Below are 19,814 nucleotides of genomic sequence, written 5' to 3'. Positions count from 1 at the left end.
ATGAGGGGGCTTCTGGTTTTTGGTGTTCTTTTCGCTGCTGCCTTCAGCCAAAAGCTCTTTGTGGGGTGAGTACAGAGGGACTCAGGGGACTGGATGGTTCAGAGGATTGATTATGAGCTTGGAAGCATTTACCCATATGTCCGAACCAGCCTGTGTAGGAAGTGTTTATTTCCTGATGACTACTTGGTGGTCTTTGTGGTCTCACTCCATTTCCTAGTGGGCAGGTGTCCACACTGCCCTGTCGGTCTCATCCAAAAAACCAAGAACCGCAGGCACCGTGGAGGACCCGCTATCCTTTCCCCGTAGAAATGGGGCCTCCAGGTCCTGTCTGAAGCACACTGACAGAATGATGTATGGATGTCTGCACTCCCCTGGCCTGTGCTGTATTTTCCTTGGAGGTAAACAGACAATCAAATCTGATAGTTATGAGCTGGAAAAAGGCTTTGGGTGGAGGATTATCAGACAATGTTTCTGACTCTGAATGTAGGGAACAATTTTGTACTTGCTACATATGGAATAGGCAATAGATTAGATGACCCATTAGATCTTTTCCACCTCTAATTTTTCCTGGCCAAATATGGCAGACCTACCTCAGGTCTTCAGTGGGAGCATTGTCTGAGTAAGGACTGAATACAGACTTCTGGGAAACTGAAGAAGCGAAGATCTGTCCACATGGCCTCTGAAGCCTGAAGGACCCTTCTAATGGTTCTTCTGATGGCAATACCTAGGTTTGCTTTTTCAGGTAAAGAAAAGTTTATATACTCAAAGGCTCTTCTTATGTGTTTTGCACACACAATGCTGGAGTGGGCGAGGTGTTTTCTAAAATACTTTTCTCCTGGCCATGTCATTCAGATTTAATTTGGAACTGAGATCCTCTAAGAACAGTTTGGAACTCATATATTCTTTTAGGATAATAGAAATTAGAAATGAAAAAGACCCATGAAAACAACCTTAGATAAACTAGTCCATCTCCTGGTGGAGGCACAATTATTCCCTTCAGTGTAATCTCCAGTGTTTCACAAAGTCCAATTTTAAATATCTGGAACAATGAGGTTTCCACCACTTTCCCATGGGAGATTATTAGGAAGACATGGTTTAATTTATCATGACATCTATGCGTCATGAGATCTCATTGGCTGTTTTGAATCAACCTGTTTTTTTCTACATACCCTTTAAAGATAATCTGAAATAACTCCCAAAATATTCCAGGCAAGCAAAGTTACGATGGCTGATTTGTGATTAACCCTGTTGTCCCTGAGTCCTAGTAGATGTCAGCCACCTGATAGATACTTTCTAGCTTTCTGGGAAGGTCTCATGACAAAAGCAAAGATTTCAATGCCCATTCGAACTGTATCATCCCTGGGCCATGCGGGTATGTTGTGATCACTTTTCTTAGAAATTTACCCAAATTGTGAGTTTGACTATAACTGAATGTAAGTTCATAAGATGTCACAATAACTGGTAACAAAGAAAGTTGATGGGAAAAGGTATGGAAGAGAGACAGACTGAATTAGTCCAAACAAACAGGCCTCCCGATATAACTCAAGGACTTTGTGAAGATCTTGCTTGGTAAACAAGAAAAGTATAGAACCAGAAACCAGTGAACCAAAATAGTTGTGTTGGAAACTAGGCCTAACTGATGGACACAATGAGGGCGATGGGCTATTCTGCCCACCATGCCCTTTGTGGGGCCTTAAAGAAAGACTTAGAGAGAAAAATTGGCTACTGGAGCAAGCTTCACCATCATGGCTGCCACCTCTGGGACCCTGGGCCTTCATCATCCTAATCCTGAGGGATGTCTTGACCAGCTGGGGCCAGAGAGAGGACCCAGATGACATTGCCACCTCTACTGGTTGAATCCCAAACACCACCTGAGATGAAATGGGCTTTAACAAGAGCAACGATATCTCAACCACAGCCCATCTCAACTAACTTCTCCTTTCCTCAAAAGGACAGTTATCACCATCTTTGATACCATCTACGAGACTGTCAAACAAGGGGGATTTTCTTTCTAAAAACTCTCTCCGGCTAAATGGGAAGGGAACAAGGGATGTTGTTAAAATGAAAACCTTACTTAATACTTTACGTTTCCAAGGTTTTAATGGTTTCCCCTTATTTTCTGTATCTTTATTACAAGGTGAAAAGGATTTTTAATTATATGTTTGCCCACTGAGTAACAGGCCCACTGCCCATGGGCCCAGGCGATTTAAAAGGGCCTGGGTGGGCCACAGGGCTCCTAGGTGCATACGACCGCTCCGGGCCCCGCGCTTTGAGGGGCCTCACGGGCCAGTGCGATTGGACAGCACAATTGCTCCCGAAAGTGATGGATTCGTCACTTCCGCTCCAGGCCACCCCCAAGGATGGCCCGGAATTTCTGTCGGTGGGCCTGCCCGGTAATAAGCAGACGAAAGTCTCTGTATACCAAACTCCAAACTTTGTTTAACACTGTTAACATTGGACATTGATGAGGTTATCTTAACACCTTTGGCCCATTTATTCCATCTAAATTAATACAACAGGTATCCCCAGCAACTGTTCTTTCTCCCATCACAGCCCTCTTGGTCTCATGCCAGACCCCTAATCTGCTTGTAACATTTTAAAACTTCTGTACATGCCTTAACTCCTAAGCCTCCAGACCTCTTCATTTCAAATTCCACAGTAAACTTCAGCACACCACTCTGATATCTTTGCTGTTAGCCCATCTGATCTGTTGCTGGCTCGTTGTCATCATTCTCAAATACCTTCTGTCTGTTCTTGTTGCTTTGTCTTCACCAGAGATCAGGTTCTTCGCATCAGGGCCAGCAATGAAGAGCAGATTGCATTACTCAGGGGACTGGGGGAGCTGGAAGACCTTCAGGTAAGAACTTATAAGAAGCACAAGGGATCTTTTTCAGGGGAAAAGGCGATACGCCGCCTTTATTGAAGATACAGCAATTAGCATATTCATTCAAGCACATAACACACACACACAGTCCCGCCACTCGATGTTATAGTTACCAGTCCAGAGTCTGGATCAACCTAGTGGCCAGCTAGGTTGATCATGGGTGGGGAGGAGCTGGGGTCTGTCGGTCGTGACACGATGCTCTGAGGAAGTCTTGGCAAGACGAACCCAAAGTTTCATGGCAAGGCACCCTGTTTATATAGTGATTTTCCTTCACTGAGACCAATGAAGTTTTGCACCTTCATGCTGTAATCAATTGTTGTTTGACGAGTCCTTGTTTTCTTAATTTGTCCCTCTCATCCTTTCATCAAGTTCCTCAGGGAGTTACCCCATGCTGATTTTGTTCACACCTATCTTGTCCCCATTGATAGGTGCCTGTCTCACCTTTAGAGTCGTCAATCTGCCCTCCTCTGACATTTCAATAGGCGCGTGTTGCAACCTCCTGGCGCCCTTGCCTCTGTCTCTGGTTCCTCCCTCGTACATCTGATTCAGCAATGGCCTTCACACTTACCTCTTTACACACACATTCCTCATTCACACACAAAACAAAATTAATGTACACAGAACATTTTGAACAGGAACATCAAATTGCAATGCAAAAGTAAAACAATCATGGCATTCTTTTACTGATTTTAAAATGCTAAACTTGCAACAAATTGGTGACCCTCAAAGGTCTGTCACTGCACAGACACAGATTCTGGCTGATGTATCTCTACCAATGGTCCATTAGGCCATTCCTTTCTGCTATTCAAAAAGGGTGGCTGGCAGGATATAATCAAATCATACATCAATATATTTAATACATGTTACATTATTATTCTTTATCCTTCATTCTAAATTATATAAAATACAAACATAAAATCTTACTTCTACATACTGTCAGCTGGTAGGAGGGTCCGAACTTGCTCATACGTGAATAAGAGGCATCCCTAGAAAAGCCAGAGCATTGCTGGAAGTTGTGATTCTGTAGACAGCAGCCTTGCCCCTTCTATCAATGTCCCAATCCAATGCCTGAGTGTGCAATTAAGGACAACATGACGTAGCAAGTGCCGTTTTACAGATTTAAAGTGGAGATCCTGGCCACTTGTGATTACTAAAGCCCCGTTGTCACTTTTCTCGAGAGCTGGGGAACTAATACCAATGTTTGATCAGGTAATTCAATTCTGCGATCTCGAATTCCCACTCTTAACGGAGATATTATTTATTCTTCGTTGGATGCATGTAGTCCACTACATGCATCCTACAAAGTGGGTATTCACCCATGAAAGCTCACGCTCCAATACGTCTGTTAGTCTATAAGGTGCCACAGGACTCTTTGTCGCTTTTTACAGATCCAGACTAACACGGCTACCCCTCTGATACTATTTTATTCTTCTGCACTTTAAAACCTCAATTGTTGTGCTGTGGTTTAGAGCTGGACTAATGCTGCCGCAATTATTTTGAATTTTAGAATCTATTTGCTTCTTCTGTGTTGACCCTTTTTCATGTTGGTTTTCTGAGACTATTCTAGTGGACAAGTTTACTGGCTGGAGCAAATATTGCAGAATATTCGTACAAAGCAGATTTTAAATTTGGAACTATGAGCATTTGCACTGGAAACCTGAGCTGAAGAATTAAATAAATCCAATCAGGGAACAGAAACAACACCGAGTGGCCTGTATGTCCATTCAAAACAATTCAAGTCACAAATAGTGACTATTCAAACAACCTTCACAGCAAATGATTCAGAAGTGACTCATAGGTTGAGATATGTTTATATAAAACATCCATCGAATAATAGTGAATAAGGAATAAATTTGTAAAAATCTTGATCTGTTCATGAGCAATTTGCAATTAGAAAAAAAAGGGCTAAAGTAAATTAATACATTACTTGCAATCAATAATTCACCTAGCTCTAGTATCATGCATCCGACGAAGTGGGTATTCACCCACGAAAGCTCATGCTCCAATACGTCTGTTAGTCTATCAGGTGCCACAGGAATCTGCTGCTTTTACAGATCCAGACTAACACGGCTACCCCTCTGATACTAGCTCTAGTAGTGTTGCTGTGTTCTGTTAAACAGCTGCCATGTTCCACCTTAGAGGTGGCTGCATTTCAGTGGCAGCTGAAGTCATTCTTGTGTGTATGTGTGTACACACACACATCACTTTGGCATCCTTAAGGATAAAAGGCCCTATATAAATACAAGGTATCATTAACTAACATGACTGGCTGTGTTAACTAAATTCACTTGTATCATTCAGCAGTGTCTGGAGAGCTCTAGGTAGAGCAATGCAGAGCCTTGGATGAAGCTAACCTTGCTTTTCTTTTCTAAATCAGATTGACTATTGGCTTAGCCCTGCCCAGCCTGGTCTCCCAGTGGATGCGAGAGTCCCCTTCCATAGCCTCCAAGCAGTCAAAGTCTTTCTGGAGTCCAACACCATTCCATATACAATCACGGTAGATGACGTGCAGGTAAGGACTCCTGCAGCATATATGCCGTGTGCAAGACAGTAACATCACCACCCTGGGTGTGGTCTGAACTCGGTGTGAGTTAGGTGAGGAAAGACAGACAGAATACGAAAAATGATGAGTTGGAAAAACAGAAACTCGTCACTAGACAGGTGTCCGCATCACAAAAAAACTTCGCTGCTACTGGAATGAAGTGTCCCCTTTGGGGGTGGAGGGTGTTCAGCAAAGAGGACAAGGAGTGAATGAGAAGGAACTACCATCTCAACCCTGAAACGAGCCCCTCCAGTTCCAGAGGCTGGAGTACAGCCCCAGGATATTGGGAGGGAAGCTGCTGCCCCTGCTGTTCTTGCTTTGTTGATATGTGGAGGCCTTCATTCTCCAGCACTTTTCACGAGCATTACAGTCGCTAACACTTTTTTGTAGAGCGGAGATTTGATCTGAAGGGCAATTGAACACTGAGTTTTAAATGGAATGTTTAAAGCTGTTCTTTGTATAGACGTGTACCAGTTTAGTGCCTGTAATAGCACCCACTAGTGGTTGACCTCACTGACTATAACAGCTTACTAGACAAACTTCTAGGAGGTGATCTGTGAGCTTAACTGCTAGGGGCTTGTGCCTCTAATGCTGAAAGGCTCAGGTTCAGTTCCCTTTGTGTCTGTGTATATATCTATCTATATATCTATCTATCTATATATATATATATATATATATGTGGCCATAACATGTTCCATAGAAAAGCATACAAATGCTCTGCTCTTCTCTGTATGTGGTTGTGTTTTCCTTAAAAGGAATTACTGGATGAGGAAAAAGAGGCCATGATGGTGTCCAGGAAGTTCGAGAGAAGCAGCAACAGTTTCAGCTTCTCCTCCTACCACACCATTGAAGAGGTACTTTCCTTTGCAGCGTGTTCTCTTCATTTCCTTCAGGGAATGTGCTCGGATGGTCAGGCCATATTGTGGTTGGTTCTGTGGCTATAAATACGGCATCCTGCTGTAGGTGTTTAGTGGAGAATTTTGTTGGGAGATCCTCTCAGGGAGGGTTACCCTGAAGAGATCCTCTTCTTCTAGGTACCTTCTCCCCAGACTGGAAGCAAAACTTCCGGCCAGGAGACCCAACCATCATTCCTTTCTGCCTTTGTATCTAGCTACTTATTCTCCCAGAAGTTACCTTCTCTGCTGGGAGACCCATTTTGCCTCATCTGTGGATCCAAAGTTCAGGTGTAATCAGAGCACCGGCTTCATGGTGGCTGATGGAACCTTGTGTGATATAAGGTGTTCTCAACAATTGCCAAACAGTGGTCCTCAGAGGCCTCCCAGAATCCTTCAAATGGGCTCCCATGTTGCTGTGTGGGGGGACCCAGGGGAATTAACACAGTGGTGTAGGGGGGCTTTTGGCATCCAGGTACAAGAGGCAAGCCAAATCCAGTCTAGTGGAAGACCCTTGATGTGTAAAAGACCAGGGTCTCAACGGTTGTAGCCACCTGCTGCTCACCACACAAAGGCTGAGAACCCCTGTGTTACCTGTGAACAAAGAATGAAAACTGTGAAAAAACAAGATTACAGTTCAACCCAGTGGGGGGCTGTGTCACTCCTGCTCTGCAGCTTTGCGTGTCTTACAATACCTTGCTGAAATAGCTCTCACATGGGCTGCTCACAAACAGCCTTCCAACATGGAAGTCACACCCTGAGTGTCTGTTTGTAACTGCAGCCTGCGGGCCACACTTTAGCCCTCACCAGCCTGGGTTATACTGCAGGATGACCCCAACACACCCCCAGACCCAGATTTTTGCCCATAAATATATGTCCTGTATTGCCCAGCCCTCTCCTGCACAGTAGAAATATTTTAAGCCCATTATTCCATTAAGGGCACAGTATACCAGCATATTGTCAAATATAGCCTTACTCAGGCACTTGGATAGCTCAGTGGTTTGAGCAGTAGCTTACTAACCCTAGGGCTGTGAGTTCCATCCTTAAAGGGGCCACTTTAGGAACTGGGGTAAAAATCTGTCTGGGGATAGGTCCTGCTTTGAGTAGGGGGTTGGTCTAGATGACCTCCTGAGGTCCTTTCTAACCATAATATTTTATGATTGTACTTCATCTTAAACACCTTGGATTAGGTAAAACAGGTTTATTAACTACAAAGAGATAGATTTTAAACAAGTACAAGTAATGAGGCATAACAGTCAGAAATGGTGACAAGAAAAATAAAGATAAACGCTAGCCAGTGCCTAACTTAACAAACTATGTTAGATTCAAGCAAAAATTCTCACCACATGCTTCCAGCAAGGTTACTGGCCAAACTCTTCAGGTCAGGGCCCCCAGTCCAAAGGCTGTTTCCTTTTGCCTTCTCAAGGGCAGAGGATGCAATGGGCAGGGAGGGGGGTGTCTTAGGGTGTTTGTCCCTCCTTTTATAGTTTCAGTCCCACACCTGAAAAACATTTTCAGCTGGGAACTAGGAGACAATGAGTCCTTGTGGAAGGATGTTCCCTGCTGTTTTTTCCCACTTGTTTGAGCTTCCTTTGTTTTTCCTTCCTGCTTGATGATTCTGTTTACTGTTTAAATGCAAATTAAGGCAAACATACACTCCTTTGGTCAAGACAGGCCTGTTTGACCAGTTTGATGCTCTGTGAGTTTTGAACATCATACAGGGAAATCTTATAACTTCACATACAATATTGTCACGCATATTTTATCAGGACAATACTGGCCAGCAAATTATGAGTTTTCCAGTTATACCTTACAAGGCATACCTTAGACAAAGATAATTGCAATGGTGTGTAAGGTGTGAATGCAGGGGTGTATTCTGTCACAGAAACCCACAAGGCCAGTTTAACATGCATGCGCTGACAACTCTTCCTTTTAGATCTACAGCTGGATGGACGACCTTGTCGCTGAAAATCCAGACCTGGTTAGCAAAATTCAGATTGGGCAGAGCTATGAAGAGCGACCTCTTTATGTGCTAAAGGTAGGTAGTGCACGTAATGTTAATCATTCAATATGACAACAAAGCGCCTCAGAATGAGTCAACAGAGCTTACACACTTGCTTAAAGTTAAGCATGCACTTCAGTGCTTTGCTGAATTGGGACCAATAGCTGCAGGAAAATGTATTCATACCACACAGTGGATGGTACCTCCATCCTTCCCCTCACCCAAATATCCCACTAGCACAGTTTAAGAATTTCTAGCAAAGGCAGAGAGTTAACTTTATGTACATTCTGGAGCAGTCTGTCCACAGGATAAATCTTTAATAGGGTAAGGGGGAGCAGCAATGGATGGTATATAATGAGGAGCAATGGAGAGACATGACATAGGCTGCTGAAGCACTTTTTCTTAAAACCAAAGTGATCAATGTCCGATATGATTTAAGACCCTGAATCAATAAAAGAATCTCTGGGTTTAATAAGCATCAGGAGACTAGGGAAAAGTTACTAAAATTACAGCTGACGTTTACTGAGAGATTAATCCAGTCAAGCTCAGAAGAAACTGCACCAGCAATCCAGAGAGGGAGGGATTCTCTGATACCTGGTTCCATAAAATCTCGCCGGGCAGATATCAAATTATAGGCATATACACTATCAGAGCAAACGCCTGACTCCATAAGTAACACATATGCATAAGTGTACGTACTAGCCGATGCCTAGACTGCGGTTAATATAGGCATGTTCTGTTTGCTGACTTCTCCTGCAGTTCAGCACAGGAGGCGTTAACCGTCCTGCAATCTGGATTGATACTGGCATTCACTCTCGCGAGTGGATCACCCAGGCGACCGGAGTGTGGACTGCCAACAAGGTAATCATAGAACCATAGACCTGTAGGGCTAGAAGGGACCTCAAGAGGTCGTCTAGAACAGCCCCCTGGCACTGCGGCAGGATTATTTATACCCGGTGGGATTATGGATACTAGTAATACTGAATATATCTAATGCCCAATGAGCTGAGAGATGGCAGAGTCAGTCTGAGGGCCAGTGAGAGCAAAGCAGATTCATAAACTATTAACAATGACAAAGCTGTATGGGACCAATCTCTAGGGGTGGGAGGACATAACTGAACTGCCATCTCGGTCACTCTGTATATCCCACTTGATCTCTTTGCTGAGATGGCAGACAAATGGGTCAATTAGCACCTGCTGGTGATTTGGCAATGGGGACCTTTGTCCACTAGAAAGTGGACTGAGACCCACCAGCTAATTCATAGATTAATAGAGAATAATGCCAGAAGAGACCATTAGATCATCTCATCTGGCTTCCTGTATATCACAGGCTGTTGAATTGCACCAAGTTGCCCCTGTATTGAGTCCAAAAGCTTGTGCTGGACTAAAGCATAACTTGTGTTTAGATAAATCATTTTTTCCACAAAGGCAACCAGTACTGACCTGAAGATATCAAGAGATGGAGAATCCACCACTTCCCTCGATAGCTTGTCCCAGTGGTTAGTCCCCATCACTGTTAAAAATGTGTGACTAATTTCTGATGTGAATTTGTCTGAAGCTGGGAATGAGTGACAGGGGTGGATCACGTGATAATTACCTGTTCTGTTCATTCCTTCTGGGGCGCCTGGCACTGGCCACTGTCGGAAGACAGGATACTGGGCTAGATGGACCTTTGGTCTGACCCAGTATGGCCGTTCTTATGTTCTTATGTCAGCTTCCAGACAACGGTTCCAGACAATGGTTCTGCCATTTGTGATGGGTTGGCTCACAGAACCCGCCTTGGGAGCTGCCAGCTGATGTGCCAAGACTACTTCTGCCGATGCTTTCCTGCCCTGCCAGCTTGGGACTTCAGTGCCCTGCCTGGTTTGAGCCAGACTCGCTAGCCTGCTGCAAACCCAGACCCAGGTCTGAACCACGTCCCCTAACAGCTGTAGGCTTGACTGAAAGCAGCTTACAGAAGTGTTCTTGTCTTTAACACTCAGCTGCCCAACTCCCAGTGGGGTCCAAACCCCAAATAACTCCATTTTACCCTGTATAAAGCTTATACAGGGTAAGCTCATAAATTGTTCGCCCTCTATAACACTGATCGAGAGATATGCACAGCTGTTCCCCCCCCCCGCAGGTATTAATACAGACTCTGAGTTAATTAATAAGTAAAAAGTGATTTTATTTATACAGGAAGTAGGATTTAAGTAGTTCCAAGAAGTAACAAACAGAACAAAGTGAATCACCAAGTAAATAATATAATAAAACACACAAATCTAAGTCTAATACAGTAATCCGACTGAATACAGATAAGATCTCACCCTCAGAGATGTTTCAATACGTTTCTTTCACAGACTGGGCCCAATCCTTTCCCCTGGTACAGCCCTTGTTCCAGCTCCGGTGGTAGCTAGGGGATTTCTCATGATGGCTCCCTCTTTTCTCTGTTCCACTCACTTATATATCTTTTGCATAAGGTGGGAATCCTTTGTCCCTCTCTGGGTTCCCTGCCCTCCCTCCTTCTCAATGGAAAAGCACTAGGTTAAAGATGGATTCCAGTTCAGGTGACATGATCACATGTCACTGCAAGACTTCATTACCCACTTGCCAGCACACACATATACAGGAAGACTGACAGGTAAAACAGAGCCATCTGCAGACAATTGTTCTGGTTAATGGGAGTCATCAAGATTCCAAACCACCATTAATGGCCCACACTTCGCATAATTACAACAGGCCCTCAGAGTTATATTTCATATTTCTAGTTTCAGATACAAGAGTGATACATTCATACAAATAGGATGACCACACTCAGTAGATTATAAGCTTTGTAATGATACCTTACAAGAGACCTTTTACGTGAAGCATATTCCAATTACGTTAGCATATTTTCATAAAATCATATAGAGTGCAACGTCACACCATTCTCCTAATGTTATGCCTACTCTCATATAATCACTCTGTTTTGTACCGTTACCCTTAATAGAGCAACCCCGGTTAGTTGTTAGGACCTCACCCTGTGAGAAATGGGAATTCAGGGTAATTCAGACCTTCTCTCCATGCAGATAGCCACTGAATATGGCAAGGATGCCTCGCTGACTGCCATCCTGGACACCGTAGACATCTTCTTCGAGATCGTCACCAATCCCGACGGGTTTGCTTATACGCACAGCACAGTGAGTGCCTCTGGGGGAAGGAGTGGAGGGAAGAGGCGTGCTCACTCCTTGTCTGCATGATGGGTACAGGCAGGGCTGCTTTCAGGCACGCGCCATCTCAGGCCCTGCTTGGGGCATCGTGGTTTTTTTGGGCAGGGTGGACATCTCTGTGGTACTGCGCTGAGTCAACGACCCATCTGCAGGCCCTGTGTGTCTCCTTCCCACCCCATGCAGCCCTCTCCGTGGTTTCTGCATGTTGAGATGAAGTCTGAGCATGGGCTGTGCAGGAGAGCAACTGAGCCAAATTAGCCCTGTGGGCTACGCTTTGCCCAGCCCTGCTTTAAACAAGGGCTGATCCCAGTTTATTTGGGATGTCAGGTCAAAAATATTTGGGGCTGCTCCAGAAAGAACTCTGGCTGCAGCCTCTCTGAGGCTAGTGCCCCCCAGTGAGGCAGCTAATTTACAGTCCAAACCGCATCCCATTGGTTTAACTGGCAAACTTTGCACCCTTCTGCCTCTGTTGGGTAATAACTGAGCTAAGATGAAAATGACTTGAGACTAGAGTGACCAGATGTCCTGATTTTATAGGGACAGTCCTGATTTTGGGGTCTTTTTCTTATATAGGTTCCTATTACCCCCCACCCTCCTCCTGATTTTTCACCCTACTTGAGACCCAACTGTTAGCATCTTTCCATTAATCAAACCACACGGTCCCCTTTGCTTTTAGAACCGCATGTGGCGGAAAACCAGGTCCGTCAATGCTGGATCTTCCTGCCGTGGCGTGGACCCCAACAGGAACTGGGATGCAGGCTTCGGAGGTACAGAATGGCCATGAGCACGTCAGATAGTTATTAATCCCTAACGTCTGGCTTTTTACTGTGAGCACATAGAGTCATAGAACCACAGGACGGGAAGGGACCTCGAGAGGTCCTGTAGTCCAGTCCCCTGTACTCAATGCAGGCCATGCTTTGGGATTATCATTAGAGCTCACAAGACTCCTTATATTAAAGACATGAAATAGGTGTTTATTATTCTCTGTTTCAGTGGAGTAGTCAGTTCTGCTCTGTTCAGGAAATGGAATCATCTGCTCAGCTTTGTCTGACAGGAAGTCATTATTAGCACAGGCGCCGACTCTGTGGGTGCTGCGGGGCTGGAGCACCCATGGAAAAAAAATAGTGGGAGCTCAGCTCCCACCAGCAGCCCCCCCCCCGATCAGCTCCTCTCTCTCCCCTTCCAGCACCTCCCACCCGCCGCGGATCAGCTGTTCAGCAGCGTGCAGGAGGCGCTGGAGGAGAAGTGAGGGTGGGGCATACTCCAGGGGGAGGAATGGGGCGGGGACAGGCGGGGGTAGGGGGTTGGGGAAAGGGATGGAGTAGGGGTGGGGCCTGTGCTGGAGCAGGGGTCAAGCACCCCCCAGCAACTCAGAAAGATGGCGCCTCTGATAATTAGGGTTGCCAACTTTCCAATTTTTCAAAACTGGTCACTGCAGGTCCCTCCGGTTACTCCCTGCCTCCCTCCCCCGTCGCTCCCTTGCTTCCCACTTCCCCGGGACTCCCCTGCCCCCTGCAGACCTGGCTGGGAGGAGCTGACAAGGAGCCTGCCCGCCCAACTGGGGTACAGAGGAGTGTGTGTGGGGGTCAATCCCCAGAGCGATGGGCCGGAAAGAGCGGTGGCCCTGGGAGGCTGAGAAGCCCCACCGGGCCATCACGGGCACCGATCCCGGCTGCCAGCCCCGCTCCTCAAACGCTGTCAGGATCCCTCCCCCTGGCAGCACCACTGTCTATCTCTCTGCTGGAGCAGGGAGCCAGTTCCTCAGATTAAGCGTTTCTCCATCAGCTGAGCTCCTCCAGCAGCAGGTTCTCTTCCTGCCCTCCCGGCGGCGGAGGCAGGTTACTGCGGTAACCGGATTTTTGGTGTCCAGTCAGCAGTACTGACCGGACACTGCACAGGTCCCCTTTTGACCGAACTTTCTGGTAGAAAACCGGACACCTCGCAACCCTAGAATATGGATTCTCTAATCAATTTGTTCTTAAAGCCACGTACTAGTAAAAGCTACATATGACTTACCCAGATCACTACCTTAGTACCACAATTCTACCACTGCTGGTGACTAATGCAATATTGCTTCATTTTGCAGGACTCAGATAATCTTATTAATTCCTGTTTTCTGAAGGGTGTTTAGTGACATTACGTTAGAGGGGAATCATCACTGCACAGTCTCTTTAAAACGCTGGAACATTGGCTAATGAAGTGAAACAGATTCCGGATTGTTTGCAAATATCAGTTAGAAACCTGGGACTTGTCCCATTTAGTACTGAGGAAATAATCTTCAATTCTGTTGGTGTTTTTTTCCCCTTAGAAAAACGAATGTTTTACTCACTCATGCAAATGCCCATTTTTCACAAATCTGCTGCCTTTTCATTTGCCACCACGTGTATTTCATCCCAGGACCTGGCTCCAGTAGCAATCCCTGTGCAGAAACGTACCACGGACCCTACCCTCACTCTGAGAGCGAAGTGAAATCCATCGTGGACTTCGTCCTGAGCCACGGCAACGTGAAAGCCTTGCTCTCCATCCACAGCTATTCCCAGATGCTGTTGTTCCCCTACGGCTACAAGGCCGAGCCTGCCCCTGACCACCAGGAACTGGTGAGAACAGCTCTCATGAGCAAGTAGTGAGAGGGCTAAAACAGCTGTGTGCTAGGGGCCTGGTGGCTCCGGGGACTGGATGGATACAAGGTGCAGCTACACTGCAGTTGGGAGGTGTAATTCCCAGCTTGGAGCGATAGGTGCGTGTGAACTTTGATTGAGCGAGCATGGTAAAATAGCAGTGTGGCCGCGATGGTCCTGTCCGAGATCCTAGGTATCTACTCAGGGGCTGGCCTATGCTGCCGCTGCCACACTGCTATTTTTAGGGTGCTAGGCCCCAGCAGAGCTAGCACTCGTACGGCTACCCAAGCTGGGAATTGCACCTCCAGGCTGCAGTGCAGACGTACCCATCGAGCCTAGCTTCAAAGCTGGACCCTGGGGATGAGTGAAACTCGCGGCCGTCTGGAAGCTGATTCTGAAACGGGTTGGCGCCCTCAGCCTCTTCCTAAGGGACAGGAATCCCTGTCATCAAAAGCACCAGCCTGGTTCCACTCTCCTCAGCCTGGCAACAGAACAAACGGGCCTGGAGGCTGAGCTTACCTCTCTGCCAGAGGGGTGGCCCACCCCACCCCCTTCCAGCTCGGCACTCAGGCCCAGATCCACAAAGGTTTTTAGGCTCCTAATTTAATGGAAATTAGGTGCCTAAATACTTTTGTGGAGCTGGGTCTGAGCCACTTGGACAGGGCAGGGTGGGAGAAGCTGTCCGTGATGCACCTCTTCTAAGGACAGATGGAGGACTTTGGTCTTCAGGGCTAGATTTCCTCTGGGTGCCATTCACTGACTCCTTGGACTCCTTCTGGGAGCAGTGGGCATTGTCCGGGGTTCTCTGCTCGGTGGCCCTCATTTTGACTCTAGGGCCTGCACCCCCATCCCTGTTTGTTCATTTTTTGTCCCCATATTCAGTTCAATTCTGGGTTCTGTGGCCCCTCTCTCATCTGGGGGGCGGGGCCTTTCATTGCTTTGATGAGCTCCGCCCCCTGTCCCAGGATTTAAATAGACTATTCCCATTCACTAAATGTGTGTGACTGCTGCTATTCCGTGAAGGGAGGGAAGTATTCAAGAACCTCCCAGCCTTTCACCTCTTACTCTCTTGTTTGCAGAATGATCTAGCCGGAGAGGCAGTGGCTGCCTTAGCTGCATTACATGGGACTAAATACACCTATGGGAGCACGATCGACACCATCTGTAAGTGGCTTGTCATGCAGGCAGGGCTGGGCAGAAGAAGACCCATGTTCTTCTTCACTTTCCGTCACCAAATAACTAATGATGCATGGTTCCCAGCAACATTATCTCGGACGGAACTATTGTGAACTGCCTGCCCACGGCACATGCCTTAACTGTGGTTGTACCCGTGAATTCTGGGACTACTGAACCACCAGAAATCAGAATTAGTGCTGGGACCATGTGCACATGGGTGACGTTCAATTGCAAATCACTGCATTGAGGGGGGGAATGAGCCAGAGCAGTTCCAAGGCATGTGGCTTTCTGTTCACACTGGGACTGAATGTTTGTAGATTGCACATATTCAGGGGGACCTGAGACCAAGACCAAGACTTGCAACCCGCAAGTACCGTGGATACTTGTGCCAGGCCAGGTCTGTTGTGAGCAGATGCAGGCAAAGCATTGCACACAACGCTGCAGGCTCAGAGCAATCATTTCTTGCAATCCCTTTATACCTTGTGTAAGCAGAGCCTGAATTTTCCCGCTTTGTTCACATGTCAGTCTTGGTTCCAACGCTATGTCCTGGGTTCTGTGTCTTCCAGACCGCGCTGATGGCACCACTATCGACTGGAGCTACGACAACGGGATCAAGTACTCCTATACCTTCGAGCTGCGAGACACCGGCCGCTACGGCTTCCTCCTGCCAGCAAGCCAGATCATCCCAACAGCTGAAGAAACATGGCTGGCTCTACTGAAGATCATGGAGCACATCCGGGACAATCCCTATTAATCTAACACATCATGAGCAACAGCGGCAGAGGGCAGGTGGTTAAGCCAATGCATGGGGGTCAGCGTCACATTAAATAAAGGATTCAGCCTTGCACTAGATATTTACACACTTTTTTTCAATTAGGAAGCTCTTATTACTGATGAAGAATATCCCTTGCCCAGGTCTCTTTGTGAGTCACCATCCAGGGGCGACCGGCAGAGCGTCCCCAGTGGCTTGCCGCCCCAAGCACGCGCTTGGCGTGCTGGTGCCTGGAGCCACCTCTGCACCATCCCAGAGTGTGTTATAAGGTTGCCAACCCTCCCGGTTTCACTGGAAGTCTCCCAGAATCAGGCTTTATCTCCCAGAGACTACTGAAGCCAAACTGGGAGATTTTAAAAGCAGCAAAGAATCCTGTGGCACCTTATAGACTAATAAATGTTTTGGAGCATGAGCTTTCGTGGGTGAATACCCACTTCGTCGGATGCTACCCCTCTGATACTGGGAGATTTTAGGTGCTAAATTCCAGATGCGTCAAGGGAAAGTGCAAAAAACCCCTGTGTTATGACTGCAGCACCCATAGAGAAAGTTAGAAACAAAACATACGCACTTTTCCCAAAAGGTTGCGACGTGACACTGTTTCTAAGAAGCTACCACTCTAACACACAACCCCCAAATGCAGAGAGAGACAAAGCAGGCTGCTTCCCAAGGCTGAGAGGCACAACTCAACCCACTTTGCTCCTGTCTGGCTCTTTTGCAGACTGACTGAAGAGCCAGACCCAGACCACACACTTCCCTACGGGGCCCCCGCTAGCCTGCAAGCAGGACCAGGAAACCCCTTAGAGCGTAAAGTGATAGCGTGTAATTTTAACAGTTTTTAATACACCACACCTGCACTCAGAGGGCCTCGTTTCAGTAGCGACTGGTTTAAACCCAGAAACAGGGGGTTTTATATCCCTTCATAAACTCTTCCTTTTAGTATGAACTATTCTAACTGCATATTCGTAGACGGCGTGTGACTGATGCATTTGGGGAGGCCTCCTCCTCCGAGGCCCCACCCAAGCTCCACCTCCATCCCGCCCCCTGCCCTGAGGCCCCTCCCGCCTGCTGCTTGCGCCTCTTTGCCCCCTCCCCTGAGGGCTTCCTCCACCCACCCGCTGGGGGCGGAGGGGTGTGGGCAGTGGAGGCCTCGGCAGAAGGGGCGGAGCGGGGACAGCAAGAGCCAGAGTGAGGGCGGAGTCTCAGGGGAAAGAGGCGGAGCGGGGGCGGGAAGAGGAGCAGCAGGGGCGGGGCCATGGGGGAAGACGATGAGCAGGAGCGGGGCCTCAGGGCAGGGCGCAGCCAGGGCCACGGCCCGGGCACCCTTTCAGCGGCATCACTCCAAAGGTGGCAGGCCGGCGCGCCACATCCGGGTTGGGGAGGCTTAGCTTCCCCCGGCCTCATCTACCCGCCGCCCATGTGCATGTTCTTGCTAGTCGTATAAATGCCCAGTCCCTCTTTCATGCTTGCTAAGTTCTCAGTCTCGGTGACATCCTAAATCACGACATCAGTTTTTCCTTCCCTACGATTAGGCTGACATATAAGGCAGGCTTCCGTAGCCCATCCCTGCTGCGATAAAGCAGCTATAAAGCAGACGTCGCCAAAGCCCTCCAAACTGAAAAACACAATGGTGGTGCCCAAGCTTCTTGATTCTGCGTATTGTTTCCCTTTCATGAAGGGCTTCAATGAGACCCTTGCGGAGCCTTTCTATTGTTTCAGGCTGCCTGGGGGAGGGATAGCCAGGAGCTACGCCAGGGTTTCTGGCGCCCTAGGCAGGAGTCGAGGGGTGGCATTTTGTGCGCTCCCCACGGGGTGTGCGGGAGCTTCCGGTTCCACTCCCATCGTGCCGCCGAAGAAGGACCCTCCGCCGAAATGCCTCAGGCAACAGTGGCAGTCATTGAGCTGCTCAATTGCCTGCTGCTGTTTTCTGCAGCACGTCGACAGAAGGTCCTTCTTCGGCGGCGCAACGGGAGCGGAACTGGAAGCTCCCGTGTGCCCTGTGGGGAGCGCACAAAATGCCACCCCCTGAATCCTGGGACCCTAGGTGTGCCTAATAGAAGCCCCAGCCCTGGGGATAGCTCAGTGGTTTGAGTATTAGCCTACTAAACCCAAGGTTGTGAGTTCAATCCTTGAGGGGCTATTTAGGAATCTGGGGAGAAAAATCTGTTTGGGGATTGGTCCTGCTTTGAGCAGGGGGTTGGACTAGATGACCTCCTGAGGTCTCTTCCAACCCTGATATTCTATGATTCCAGAAGGTAACCCTGCATTGGTCACAGCAGGGAGGTTTCCTTTGCAGCCAGGAGATTTTTTTCCCAGTGGAAGTTTGTGTTCTGGACAGTAATTCTGTGGCGAATTGCAGAATACGAGGGACCTGCACATTGGTTAGTGAATTAGGGGCACCACACATCTGTCCCTGACCTTAATGCCAGGGCACCCTGGGGGAGGGAAGTGGGGGAACAAAAGGGACAGTTTCCCCTGGGCCCCCCATTTCAGAGGGATCCCCTCCCAAATGACGGAGGCGTGACCAGGCCAAATTTGAGCAAGAGTTATTGCGAGCGGGCACACGGGGTTGCAGTGCCGTGCACGTTTGGTGCCCTCCATGGATAGTGCGAGGAGAGACTTGCCCACCCCAGAGCCCCCAGTCACTGCCACTGGTATCATCACACCAGGCCCAGAGCCCAGAGGTTTGAGCAGGTTCAGAAATATGCCTCCACCCACTGTAGGGCTCAGGAACAGGTGGGACCGAGAGTGCCCCGGGCAGAGCCACCCCATCCCTGCAGGGAAGCCAGCGACCCCACAGTCTTGGGCTGTCTCAGCCCCTCCCAACCCCTCTGCTCTTCTTAAACACTTTCATCTCCATGGTATTTTGGGAGGGGGGCGGCTCAGTTTCAGATTTTTCCCTGGGCCCCCCAAAAACCTCTGTGCAGCCTGATGATCGCCCCCATTGGACTAGCGCTGCTCCATTAGGGTCCCTCCGTAATGAGTAGTACCGATAATTTTTTACTCCAGCAGCACCAGCCTCCTCCACTCAGTGAGCTAAAAAAGCCAGAGAATAAATGGAACCTCTGGAGAGAATGGACATGCAAATTGCAATGTTCTCTCTGTGTGTGTGTACATGCAAATTGCAATGTTCTGTGTGTGTGTGTGTACATGAAAATTGCAATGTTCTGTGTGTGTGTGTGTGTGTGTACATGCAAATTGCAATGTTGTGTGTGTGTGTACATTCAAATTGCAATGGGCTCTGTGTGTGTGCGTGTGTGTGTGGACATGCAGATTGCAATGGGCTCTCTGTGTGTGTGTGTACACGCAAATTGCAATGGGCTGTGTGTGTGCGCACGTGTGTGGACATGCAAATTGCAATGGTGTGTGTGTGTGTGTGTGTGTGTGTGTGTGCACATGCAAGTTGCGATGGGGTGCGTGTGTGTGTGTCAGTGAGCTGCTGCCCTCTACTGGGAGAAACACAATATCAGAGCTGACCAAGGCTTTTCAATGAGCTGGCAGGGCTACGCCGGGGTTTGAAGCGGAAGGTTGCGATTTCTGTTGCTGAATGCCACGCAGAGGCAATTAGCTGCTGCCCGTAGGGCCTGTCTGTATATGGCCATAGATTGATAGAGTCAGGGCTGGCCTCAGGGGAGGGCAGTTGCCCCGAGTGTCAATTTCTGGGCGTGCCAGATCACTTTCCGGTGGGGTGGGGGTGGGTTTGGGTTGTAGTGAGGGTTGGGGGGATGGGAAGCACCAAATT

General features: G+C 48.0%; 1 protein-coding gene across 1 annotated transcript; it reads left to right on the top strand.

The window, feature by feature from the left end:
- LOC120395443 (carboxypeptidase A1-like) lies at nucleotides 1-16,119 on the top strand. Its single transcript, XM_039519876.1, has 11 exons — nucleotides 1-65; nucleotides 2,776-2,857; nucleotides 5,262-5,396; nucleotides 6,182-6,280; nucleotides 8,256-8,357; nucleotides 9,081-9,182; nucleotides 11,369-11,479; nucleotides 12,186-12,276; nucleotides 13,907-14,106; nucleotides 15,207-15,291; nucleotides 15,870-16,119. The coding sequence occupies exons 1-11, from the start codon at nucleotides 1-3 to the stop codon at nucleotides 16,055-16,057; spliced, it is 1,260 nt and encodes a 419-aa protein (XP_039375810.1). The 3' UTR covers nucleotides 16,058-16,119.
- The last annotated feature ends 3,695 nt before the right edge of the window (nucleotides 16,120-19,814 follow it).

The sequence above is a fragment of the Mauremys reevesii genome, linkage group 1, assembly GCF_016161935.1.
Source record: "Mauremys reevesii isolate NIE-2019 linkage group 1, ASM1616193v1, whole genome shotgun sequence".
In the NCBI taxonomy this organism is placed as follows: Eukaryota; Metazoa; Chordata; order Testudines; family Geoemydidae; genus Mauremys; species Mauremys reevesii.
This window is presented reverse-complemented; position numbering and strand designations above follow the sequence as displayed.